Source organism: Gracilinanus agilis, chromosome 6, assembly GCF_016433145.1.
Source record: "Gracilinanus agilis isolate LMUSP501 chromosome 6, AgileGrace, whole genome shotgun sequence".
NCBI lineage: Eukaryota > Metazoa > Chordata > Mammalia > Didelphimorphia > Didelphidae > Gracilinanus > Gracilinanus agilis.
In genome coordinates this window covers 290,782,825-290,796,102 of record NC_058135.1, presented here as the reverse complement: position 1 = coordinate 290,796,102, position 13,278 = coordinate 290,782,825, and the positions used below count along the sequence as shown (strand labels likewise).

The window sequence follows — 13,278 nt, the reverse complement described above, 5'->3', positions numbered from 1 at the left end:
AGGTTGGAGTACTAACTGGTCTAAGATGATATGGGGGGGGGGGGAAAGAGTGTGGGGGGAAATAGAAGATGGCACCAAGAGAAACTTAAAGGAATAAGAAAAATAGGATAATCTATACCACACAAAGAGGGCATGGGAAGGGGAGGGGATGAATGCTATTATAAGGAGAGGAAGAGAGCATTAATAGGAAATACTTTTAAACCTTAGTCTCAGCAGAATTAATCCTGAGAGGGAAGAGTAGCTAGATCCATTGGGATATCAATTTCTATCTAACCGTATGGATAAAGTCAGAAGGGATAAACCAAGGAGGACAGGGGGTGGGGAGTTCATAAAGGGAGGGGAAGAGAGGAGGGAGGGAATTCATTAGGCTTTAAAAAATAATAAGAGGGGAATAAAAAGGGAGAGGGTGGAAAGGGTAGTAAACTAAGGGAGGGGACAAGGGGGACTGATTTAAAACAAACCACTGGTTTCAAAGGAAATAGCATAAGAAGAAAGGGTAGAACTAGAAGAGGATACCAAAATGTTGGGGAAAACACAGCTGATAATTATAACTCTGAATGTGAATGGGTTGAACTTGCCCATAAAACAGAAGCAAATAGCAGAGTGGATTAGAAAACAAAATCCTACCATATGTTGTCTACAAGAAACACATGAGGCAGGTGGACATACACAGGGTTAAGGTCAATGGCTGGAGCAAAATCTTTTGGGCTTCAACTGAGAAAAAGAAGGCAGGAGTGGCGATCATGATTTCTGACAAAGCCAGAGTAAAAATAGATCGCATTAAAAGAGATAGGGAAGGTAATTACATCCTGATAAAAGGCAGTATAGACAATGAGGAAATAACAGTACTCAACATGTATGCACCAAATGGTATAGCATCCAAATTTCTAAAGGAGAAACTGGCAGAGCTCAAGGAGGAAATAGAGAGTAAAACTATACTAGTGGGAGATCTAAATATTCCTCTATCAAATCTAGAAAAATCAAACCAAAAAATAAATAAGAAAGAGATAAGAGAGGTGAATGAAATCCTAGAAAAATTAGAGCTAATAGATATGTGGAGAAAAATAAATAGGGACAAAAAGGAATACACCTTCTTTTCAGCTGCACATGGTACATTCACAAAGATTGACCATGTAATAGGGCATAGAATCATTGCAAACAAATNACAGGCAAATCAAAAACTAATTGGAAATTAAATAATATGATTCTCCAAAATCAGTTAAAGAACAAATCACAGAAACAAGTAATAATTTCATTGAAGAGAATGACGATGATGAGACATCCTACCAAAATCTGTGGGATGCAGCTAAAGTAGTATTCAGGGGGAAATTTATATCCTTGAGTATATATATTAACAAATTAGAGAGGACAAAGATCAATGAACTGGGCATACAAATCAAAAAACTAGAAAGGGAACAAATTTAAAAATCCCCAGTTAAAAATTAAATTAGAGATTATAAAAGTCAAAGGAGAAATTAATAAAATTGAAAGTAAAAGAACTATTGAATTAATAAATAAGATTAGAAGCTGGTACTTTGAAAAACAAACAAAATTGACAAAATACTAGTCAATCTAATTTAGAAAAGGAAAGAAGAAAAACAAATGATCAGTATCAAAGATGAAAAGGGAGACCTCACCTCTAATGAAAAGGAAATCAAGGCAATCATTAAAAACTCTTTTCCCCAATTATATGGCAATAAATATAGTGATCTAGGTGATATGGATGAATATTTACAAAAATATAAATTGCCTAGATTAACAGCAGAAGAAATAGAATACTTAAATAATCCCATATCAGAGAAAGAAATTGAATAAGCCATCAAAGAACTCCCTAAGAAAAAATCCCCAGGACCAGATGGATTCACAAGTGAATTCTATCAAACCTTCAAAGAACACCTAATTCCAATACTATACAAACTATTTGACACAATAAGCAAAGAAGGAGTTCTACCAAACTCCTTTTATGACACAAATATGGTACTGATCCCAAGGCCAGGTAGATCAAAAACAGAGAAAGAAAACTACAAACCAATCTCCCTAATGAACATAGATGCAAAAATTTTAAACAGAATACTAGCAAAAAGACTCCAGCAAGTGATCACGAGGGTTATTATTCATTATGATCAGGTGGGATTTATACCAGGAATGCTAGGATGGTTCAGCATTAGGAAAACCATTCACATAATTGACCATATCAATAAGCAAAACAACAAAAACCACATGATTATCTCAATAGATGCTGAAAAAGCCTTTGAAAAAATACAACACCCATTCCTACTGAAAACACTAGAAAGTTTAGGAATAGAAGGGTCTTTCCTAAAAATAATAAATGGTATATATCTAAAACCATCAACAAACATCATCTGCAATGGGGATAAATTAGAAGCATTCCCAATAAGATCAGGAGTGAAACAAGGATGCCCATTATCACCTCTATTATTTAATATTGTACTGGAAACACTAGCAGTAGCAATTAGAGAAGAAAAAATATTGAAGGGATTAACATGGGCAATGAGGAGACCAAGCTATCACTCTTTGCTGATGATATGATGGTCTACTTAAAAAATCCTAGAGAATTAACTAAAAAGTTAGTGGAAATAATCAACAACTTTAGCAAAGTTGCAGGATACAAAATAAATGCACATACATCATCAGCATTTCTATATATTTCCAACACATCACAGCAGGAAGAGTTAGAAAAAGAAATTCCATTTAAAATCACCCTGGACAATATAAAACTCTTAGGAATCTATCTGCCAAGACAAACATAGGAATTATATGAACACAACTACGAAATCCTTTCCACACAATTAAAACTAGATCTAAACAATTGGAAAAACATTGAATGATCATGGGTAGAACAAGCTAACATAATAAAAATGACTATTCTACCCAAATTAATTTACCTATTTAGTGTTATACCTATCAAACTACCAAAAAACTTTTTTGCTGAATTAGAAAAAACTATAACAAAGTTCATTTGGAAGAACAAAAGACCAAGAATATCAAGGGAAATAATGAAAAAAAAATATGAAAGAAGGTGGCCTAGCAGTACCAGATCTTAAACTGTACTATAAAAGAGTAGTCATCAAAATAATATGGTACTGGCTAAGAGACAGAAGGGAGGATCAGTGGATTAGACTAGGGGTAAGCAACCTCAGAAAGACAGTCTTTGATAAACCCAAAGAACCCAGCTTTGGGGACAAAAACCCACTATTTGACAAAAACTGCCAGGAAAATTGGAAAACAATATGGGAGAGATTAGGCCTAGATCAACATCTCACACCCTATACCAAGATAAACTCAGAATGGGTGAATGACTTGAATATAAAGAAGGAAACTATAAGTAAATTAGGTGAGCACAGAATAGTATACTTGTCAGATCTATGGAAAAGGAAAGATTTTAAAACCAAGCAAGAATTAGAAAAAAATCACAAAATGTAAAATAAATAATTTTGACTACATTAAACTAAAAAGTTTTTGTACAGACAAAACCAATGCTACCAAATTAGAAGGGAAGCAACAAATTGGGAAAAATCTTTATAACAAAAAACTCAGACAAAGGTCTAATTACTCAAATATACAAGGAGCTAAATCAATTATACAAAAAATCAAACCATTCCCCAGTTGATAAATAGGCAATGGACATGAATAGGCAACTTTCAGATAAAGAAATCAAAACTATCAATAAGCACATGAGAAAGTGTTCTAAATTTCTAATAACTAGAGAAACGCAAATCAAAACAACTCTGAGGTATCACTTCACATCTAGCAAATTGGCTAAAATGACAACAGGAGAGAGTAATGAATGTTGGAGAGGATGTGGCAAAATTGGGACATTAATGCATTGCTGGTGGAGTTGTGAACTGATCCAAACATTCTGGATGGGGCAGCTGGGTAGCTCAGTGCATTGAGAGCCATGCCTAGAGACGGGAGGTCCTAGGTTCAAATCTGGCCTCAGACACTTCCCAGCTGTGTGACCCTGGGCAAGTCACTTGACCCCCATTGCCTACCCTTACCACTCTTCCACCTATAAATCAATACACAGAAGTTAAGGGTTTAAAATTAAAAAAAATTAAAAAAAAAAAAGAGGGGGGCAGCTGGGTAGCTCAGTGGAGTGAGAGTCAGGTCTAGAGACAGGAGGTCCTAGGTTCAAACCCAGCCTCAGCCACTTCCCAGCTGTGTGACCCTGGGCAGGTCACTTGACCCCCATTGCCCACCCTTACCAATCTTCCACCTATGAGACAATATACTGAAGTACAAGGGTTTAAAAAAAAAAAAACCCAGTGAAATTGTGCGTCAGCTAAGGGGCTTAGAGGGGCTTGGGGGAGAGGGAAAGAACATGAAATATGTAACTATGGGAAAATATTCAAAATAAAAATGTAAAAAAAAATGAAAAAACTAGAGATTATAAAAATCAAAGGAGAAATCAATAAAACTGAAAGTAGAAAAATGTTCTAAATTAATTAAATAAAATTTTAAAATTAAAAAAAAGAATATAAGCATATTTAAGTGACAATCATTTCATTTTTTGTATTTGTATCCTGAGTGCCTCGCACAGTGTCTGACACATTCAGGTGCTTAGTAAATATTTGTTGGCTTGTTGTTCCCCACATTACCCTCCTGCAGAAAACGAAGGCAATGAAGGGCTTTAAGTAAGCTATTTTCCATTATACATAGGAAAAAGAGTAGAGTTCAAAGGTCAGGCTGAACTTTATCTTCAGAGCACAAAGATCAGTCTCTCAGATGCCTTTCAAATGCCATAATTCTCAGCCTGAGAAATACTAACCTGGATACTTCTTGAAATCTCTCTCACCCTAATAATTCTATGCTCTCAACCCCACTTTTCTCATTTTCCCTTAACATAAGTCAAGTAGCCCTTTCTACTACTCCCTTCTCTGAGAAATTTTCCACAGTGCTATGGGTTCCTGTAAAACCTCATTAAATAAATAAATGATAAAATATTTCTCTCTCTGCTTTCAAAACATTAACATTCATTGTGCCTGGGACTGTTGTCTACATAAGAGAAATGATGATGAAACATGTTGCTATCTGGACCAAGATCTTCCCTGTAATATTCCACTCACAGACAGTCACCAACCTTTTGCTTTGCAATTTTCAGTGAGAGGGAGCCTAATACCCTTCCCAGGCAGCCCATTTTCCTTATGTATGGTCATAATTTTTTTGAAGGTTTTCCTCACATACAGCCCAAATATGCTTCTTTGCAATTTCCATCCACTATGGTGGTCAGTTTTGTTCTTAGGAGCCAAAGCAAATGTTCAACCCTTCAAATATTTGAAAATAACTATATCTTATATTCCCAAGTTAAACAGCTGGCTAGAGTGGCCTATGGGAGTTGGTCTTTAAAGCACCCATCGATATTAACTATCTGGCTCCAGTCCTTAAAGCTTATACAGATCCCTGCTTGGACTGAGGCCTTCAAGCATGTGAGGATACCTCATGGGTCATTGTGACCACATGGGAACTTTGGGGAACTAGTTTCTAGTCATCAGGGACAGAAACAGTTAGTACTGTGTGATGACAAAAAAAGTTTTAATCAGCTGAAGAACAAGAAGAACAAATGGTTCAGGAGTTACTGAGCCAGAACTGACTGCACATAAATAAGATCTGACCCACCTGCCTCTTGAGTTTCACCCCTGACAGCTTCAAGCAGGAAGAACTGCTTTGAGCAAATAGGGGTGGGGGAGTAGGGAGGGAAGGAAGGTAGCTGGGCAAATCCCCCTGCTTTACCACTATGAGTCCATGTGCATATGACACCTCCAGTTCTACTGTGTTTATTCTTTTCTGACATTAAGGACTATTTTGAGCCGAGAATTTCCAGTGCAGTTGAGAAATCAGAGGTTCTATCAAAGTCTGCACCAGTGACTAGTGGTGGTGGCTATGGCTAGCAGAACAGCAGTGGTCAATGACAGAGGAAGTCCTTGTAGATGTCTATATAAAGATAGTTCTCTAAGGATGGAAACAACTTAAGGGAGTGGGAGCCATTGTAGAAGAAAGGGGTGTCGGCTATGGACTCAATGGAGGTGCTGGTTTGCATGATCATACACATATAACCCAGATCAGAGCAATGATCATTTCTAGGATGGGGGAGGGGGACAACTTGGATCTTATGATTTCAAAAAACATATGTAGAAAACTGTTATTACATGTAATTGGGGAAATAAAATATCAAAAAATAAAAGCACTGACCCTCAGGGCTCAGCAGAGAGCCCCATCTAAGACCTCCTCTCTGCAAAGGGAGAAATGAGCTTCCTAAAACAAGGTACTGTGGCAAGCCCATTTATTACATATTCCCTACACATGTGTGTCACTATCATTGTACTTCAGAATTATCCCTCTTTCCCCAGGGAATCTGTGTGTGTGCAGGAAGAAGGCGTGTTCCCAGTTTGGGGAGAATGTTTGTATTAACTGTTCTTGCTATAGTTTCTTAGTAAATTCCTTTTCTAAATTCATTATGAATGGGGAACATAGCAGTGGGGGGCTTATAAGCAGCAGTAATAAAAACTCACAGCCCCTTACATGGCAAAATCCTGAAAAGAAACAATAGCATCCCCGGCACAGGGTTGGAACATAAGGGTTGTTTTAGAGGCAGAAATGGCAAGATTTGGCATGTGATCGTCTATGTGGAGAATTGAGGATAAAACTGAAGTTGGGAGACTTATGGCAGTGGTTGTACCTTCAACAGAAATGGGGAAGTTTGGAAGAGCGAGTTTTCAGGGAAAGATGAGTTCAGTTTTGTTCAAATGGAGTTTGAAAAGTTTCTGGGACATCTAGTCTGAAATGTCCAATAGGCAATTGCTGATGCAAGACTGAATGGAGCTCAAGGGAAAGATTTGGGCTGGATAGACAGATCTGAGAATGATCTACAAAGAAATGATAATTAAATTCATGAAAGTCATTGCAAGAGAGGCAGGAGAGAATCAGGAATTCTTATCCTTTTTTATGTCAAGGACTCCTTTTGCAATCTTGAAACCAATGGGCCCTTTCACAAGAAATGTTTTAAAGTACATAAAACAGAAAGGATTACAAGGGAAACAGATTACATTGAAATATAGTTAACAAAATATTTTTTAAAAAACAAGTTCACAATGGGCAGCTAGGCTCAGCCCAGGCATGGAAACAGCAAATCTGGCCTCAGACACTTCCTAGCTGTGTGACCCTGGACAAGTCACTTTTAACCCCAATTGCCTAACCTTTAGCACTGTTCTGCCTTGGAACCATTATACAGTATTGATTCTAAGATGGAAAGTAAGGGTTTAAAAACCAGGTTCACAGATCCCAAGTTAAGAACTTTTGTTATAAAGAAAGAAGAGGTCCTAGGACAGCACCCTAAGGAACACTCACAGTTAAGGGGAGTGGCATGAATGACCAGTTGGAAGAGAATAAGGAGTGGTTCCCCAGACAGGAGGAGAATCAGGAATGAGTAGTATCATGAAAACCCAGAGAGGACAGAGTAATCTGGAGAAGAGAATAGTCAATAGTGTAAAGTATGGCTAATAAATGGGGGGAAAAGGGAATAATTTCTTCATCTTTTCTCAAGGGTAAAGATTGGTCATTATAATTATACTTACTGTTGCACTTTTTTTTAATAAGCACAAAACCATCAAGAAAGAGTTCATAGAAAAACAACTCAAACTTACCTCAACTGTCACTTGGAAGGGTACCAAGTCTGACAGGTCCTGGGAACAGCTAGCTTCCTCTGAAGGCCAAGTCAAATTTCCAGAGAATCCTGACAACAGTAACTGAATTTCTGTATAAGAAGAAATGATAAAGTGGGGGGAAAAAAAGAATTTTGGATAAAGACCAGGGTTTCAGGATCTGTGTCTATAACACTGATTAAAAGTCTTCTCTAATAGGAAGGGCTGCTATGCACATTTTTATCCCATTTGAACAATGACTGCATCAGCATATTGCCATAACATGAACAATTCCTTAATAGGGTTAAGATACTGAATCTCAGTTCTTCAGTTTTCCACATTTATTTAATCAATTTCTACTCTCAGTTAATGACTACAAGGCCATGTCCCAGTGCCAGAAATCTTAAGAGTGATGGCTAAAAGGCTGATTCACTTGAATTAATTCAATACTGAATAACCACCAATTATACCACCGTACCAGCAAGCTACCTAAATTTAATGCTTTTAAGTTGGGAAATATAAACAATGATAAGGATGTCCCTGGAGCCTACACTTAGAGTACATACTGTGATGGCAAAGTCCTTAATCAGTAATCTTTAGCCCCCATTCTTTTTTCATTTAATGGATTGTCTAATTTTTTGATTGGCTCAATACCAAATCTCCTCTCCATAGAGGTTCGTCTAGGCTCTGGGTGACCAATGGAAGGTTAGGATCAAGCTGAAAGCATTAGAACAAGAGAGCTGGGGGGGAGGGGGGGGTAGGCAGTTTGGTGGCTCAATGGATAGCTAGGCCTACAGACAGGAGATCCTGGGTTCAAATCTAGGCTCAGACACTTCCCAGCTGTGTGACCCTAGGCAAATCACTTAACCCCAATTGCTCAGTCTTTACTGCTCTTCTACCTTAGAACCAACACTTAGTATTGATTCTAAGATGGAAGAAAAGGGTTTGTGTGTATGTGAGAGAGAGAGAGTGAGAGAGAGTGTGTGTGTATGTGTGTGTTTGGGGCCCTAGAGTCTAAAATTAAATGTAAATGATTTAATTATTCATTTTTTATATTATACATGCTTTTTCTTCTTTGCATTAGTACAGACTGGATTACATATGTAGCAGCATCTGTAATGCTAAAAAGTAAAAGAGTCTAAGAACTATCATATCATAATATATTAACTTTAAATAATCAAATGCCAATAAAACTTACCTTGAACTTATAATACAGCTTTTTCATAAAGAACTCAAGATAAACTAATAAACCCTAATCATTTCAAAGAAATATGGATATGGCAAGAGTTAGATTCCATTTACACATATTTATTAAGTTCCTCCTATGTACAAGGCAGCAGAACTACAAAGGTAACACAGAAGACATATTTCCTGCCCTTGGGGAAAAACTAATCTCAGAGGAATAAATCTTATCTTTTCTTATAACTAGACTATTGTTTGTTTGTTTTTAACCTAGCCCAATAGCTGAGAGAAGAGTAAGATTATAGTAGACTGAGACAGAATTTAATGGATCCAAATGAAAAGCATAAGTAAATCCTTAGCTTTATCACCGACTCACTTTCAGACCTCAGGCAAAATTTTATGATTCAGTTTCCCTCACCTATAATATATGGAAGCTCATTCCTGATTCTTCCTTCTCCATAAAGGCAGGATGCCAGGTTAGTGATTGAAAAGTTTTCTGAAAACACTTGTAAGGAATCCTGACCTTTAATGTTAAAACTAAAACTATTTTTTCACTCAGTGATTCAAATACACAAAGAAAATTAGGATGTGAAGTATGAAATGAACATAGACAAGCCTAGGATATGTGGCCCAAATATCTCCTGAATATCTACCAAATAATATATCCCAGTATCTACCAAAAAATATCTCAAAATATCTTTGAAAGGTCTCAAATGGTAATATCTCCCTTTCCATATTTATTAAACTATTGAAGGAATGGATAAAGTATGAGAAAGGGAATGAAAAGATAGAGGTAGGAATGACAATATTTATTTTTCTTGAGATGACTCTTCCATAGCAAGTGGAAATTTAATCACTGTTATTAAATATTAAAGAAATGGAATCAAAAGAGTAAAGTGTACAAAGATCAGAACTATTTAAAAACAATGAAACTTGAGAACAAGAGATAATAAATAAGCTGTTGCTATATTATTTACTTAAGTTTATTATTTTCTTTTAAAATGTAAACAGGTTGGAATATGGAATTGGAATATGGTTTTATTCTTTATTTTGTTTGTATTTGTTGAATTTGTTATACTTGCAATACAAATTATTTACATTTTTAAAACCCCACCATCACCATCTAGTTTTTCTTGAATTTTCCAAAAAAAGAATCACCTGTCTCCAAAGGATAATATGTCAGAAAGATATATTAGAAAGGATGTTTGTTTTTCTTAGCAAAACGCAGAGACTCTCTGAACACAAATCAATTTCCCATTAGCCAGGGTAAAGATACAAGAATTCTGGGCCTTTATATCCAATGGGCACATTGCTTTGACCTCTCTAGTGATCTGTATCAGGAACACACCAGGCATTCAAAGGACATTCACAATGGTTCTCGGCTTCTCAAGGAAGCTCCCCAGTGATGAGTGCTCTTGTCCAAGTACAGGAGAAAGATGGCAGGATTCAAAGACAGGGAGCTTGGAGTTGGATATGTGTTCTGCTGTGTACTGACTGCATGTCTGAGCCACCCTGTCTGAGTCTGTTTCCTTATCTGTATACTGAGGAAGTAAGGTTAGATGACCTCTGCAGTTCCTTCTAGATCTAAACAGATGATACTATGATCTCATTACCTGAGGAATCTAGTACAACTCTGGGAACACTGGGAATGGGAAAGAGAAAAGCTCTTAAGGACCTCTAATCCTCAATCTTTAAAATTTATTCTCATATATACCAAAGAGTTATGGGTAAATGATTCTTGCTACAACAATGTTTGCAACAACAACTAAAGGGAGACTAGAGACCACTGTGATGTCATGCCTGGAAAATTATAATTTGCCCAATGACAACACCACTTATCTAAAGCTTCAAGTCTGACTCTCAGGGGTGACACCTGATTAACAGGCATGGCAGGTTTCTCCAAAAGAGGTAGCTAGATGGTCTTCCTGGGACTGACTCTTGGTCCTTCAAACAATAAGACAAATCATGATGATATGATGGCAGCAACAAAGTCCTGTAACTTGGGTTCCTCTAGAAGAATGGCTCTGTTTGGTTTGCTCTGTGGGCTGATGCCACTGACCAAACAGGCTCATTATTTTCCTTACTCTTCTGCATCAATTCTACAGTGTAAATCAACCCAAGATATGCATCAGAGGAGACTAAAGGAGTCAAGAGAGTTTAATCCAATGGGCGGGCGGAAACCTTTTGAAGAAGTCTGCCAAACCTTCATTCTTTCATTCCCTTCCAGGGTGGAGGGGAGGGAGATTCCAGAGGGCTGGCAGAGGCTCTCTCTCTCATGAGACAGCAAGAGACAGAGAGTGGCTGGCAACCTGCCTGATTGTCCTGGCCAAACTCAAGGGGAAAGGTATGGTCATGAATAGCCCAGGGCACAATCCTCAAGAGCAGAAGTCTGCCAATCCAGGTGTCCCAGGTCCTTTGTGGGAACAAATGGTCAGGTGGGGCAAAGGCAGATACTCCTTCTTCAAGCCTGTTCCATTAACTTCTGACTACCATAGCCTTCATGCCTCCCAGGCAAGTATGTGAGCATGTGTGAACCCCCCCCACACACACACACACAACACATGCACATCCCCATCAGATTCACCTGCAGATGTGTCATAGGCTGCTGATCCTAGTTCAGGTGCCATAGCTCAGGTTTGTACTTCTGAGCCCATAATTTTATCTAAGTTCTAATTTTATTTAAATCCATATGCTTTTAATGTCACCTGCTGGATCCTATGGCTCTCTGTGGGGCAGGGACTCTCTTATTTCACCTTAGCTTGTAGCTGAGGCACGTATTAGCTAATGTTCTGCTTGTGGCACACGGCCTCCCATATGGGTGGGGGCCTGTGAAGTTTGAATCATTAAATTCTTAGGAGCTGAATTTAGTCAGTGGCCTAGAAATCACAATAGATATATACTTTGAGGTGAGATGTTATAAAGGAGACTCCTCACACAACAAATACTGATTAAATACCTATATGTGCAAGGCTCTGAAAGAATACAAGGATGAATAAAATAGTTCCTGTCTGACCTTGAGGAACTTACAGCCAGGCCATAAGGGAGAAAGGCCAGTACACAAAGAACTTTTGTTAAAAAGCAGAATATGACAAAGCACATCATAAAATAAGTCTAATGAGCATGACCTGAAGACTTCATTTCCCACAATGCTTGAGCAGGAAGGTCTCAGCTTGGGGAGAGCATCCAGCAAGGATTGGCCTGGCTAGGAAGTCCTCCACAATAAAAATACTCACTCACACTAATCGAGTAAATATAGCTTTGTCTTGCTTTGTAACCCCAGCACTTAGTACAGAGCCTAGCACTCACCATGTGCTTCATAAATGCTTGCTAACTGACATATAAAATTTGGAACACACTTTATATGCATTTTCTCATTTCTCATTTGATACTCACAGCCATCCTCCTGGAGTTATTATCCCCATTTTACAAGTAAAAAATCTGAGGTGAAGAGACCTGTTCGAGCTCACTCAATTTGAAAGCATCTGAGGTAAAATTCTGAGCCAAGGCCAACCATTCTCTCCACTAATTCATGCTGTCTCTAAAGGCAGAAGTTTTACAAACAATGGATGCCAGAGTGGCATTGGGAGCAGGCCTGGAGTCAGGAAGATCAGAGTTCAAATTCGGTCTCAGATATTTCCTAGTGTGACCCTGGGCAAGTCACTTCACCCTGTTTGCCTCAGTTTCTTCATCTGTAAAATGAGCTGGAAAAGGAAATGGCAAACTGCCCCAGTATCTCTGCCAAGAAAACCCCAAATGGGGTCATAGATTTGGACAAGAATGAAACAAATGAATAACATAACAGAGTGGCATTGGGTGAATGCAGGAGAAGCAGGCTGTGATCTGAGGTGGAGGGAGAAGATGACCAGGAAGGTATACTGGAAGCAATACAGCACTGGGGAGCCATAGGGCAAAGGGCAGAGGCTTCAATCATTCTCCAGCCTACCCCTAGGTTTTTAGTGAAGGTTTTGTTGATTCCAGAGACATCCCTAAGCTTGGATGGGATAAAAATTCTATCTTTATTTGAATACATCTAGTTTCCTGAATGGTCCTATGTATTTTCTTTTATGTATTAAGGAACCTAATTCTGAGAAAGGGTACATAGCCTTCATTAGACTTAGCTCAGAGTCTCCCTAAGAAAACAAAAGCAGACAAGAGAGATCCAGGAGGCAAACAATTAGGATTATAAACAACTACCTTGGGCTGATTCTGAAGTACAGTTCAGAGGGATGAAAGGGAATTGGGTTCTGGCTCCCCCACAGTATAAGAAGTACATCATTTGCTTACAGGTAAAGAAAATGGGCTTCCCACTCGGTTTGCTTCCTGGATTACACGTTGGTTGATATCCCTGGTCAGGAAAATTCTAGTGAAAGGACTGGACCTCAAGAGATGAGAAAAACCAAAACCAGGGCCCACAGAGCCTGGGCTATCTCCTCAGGTG

At 38.2% G+C, this 13,278-nt stretch overlaps 1 protein-coding gene across 1 annotated transcript in view; it reads right to left on the bottom strand.

The window, feature by feature from the left end:
- The window catches only part of C6H11orf80 (chromosome 6 C11orf80 homolog), an 84,891-nt gene that overhangs the window by 48,411 nt on the left and 23,202 nt on the right, over positions 1–13,278 (bottom strand). The window contains exon 4 of the mRNA XM_044682043.1: positions 7,662–7,771. Within this exon, the coding sequence (XP_044537978.1) occupies positions 7,662–7,771 (110 nt within the window). The remainder of the gene's footprint in view (positions 1–7,661; positions 7,772–13,278) is intronic.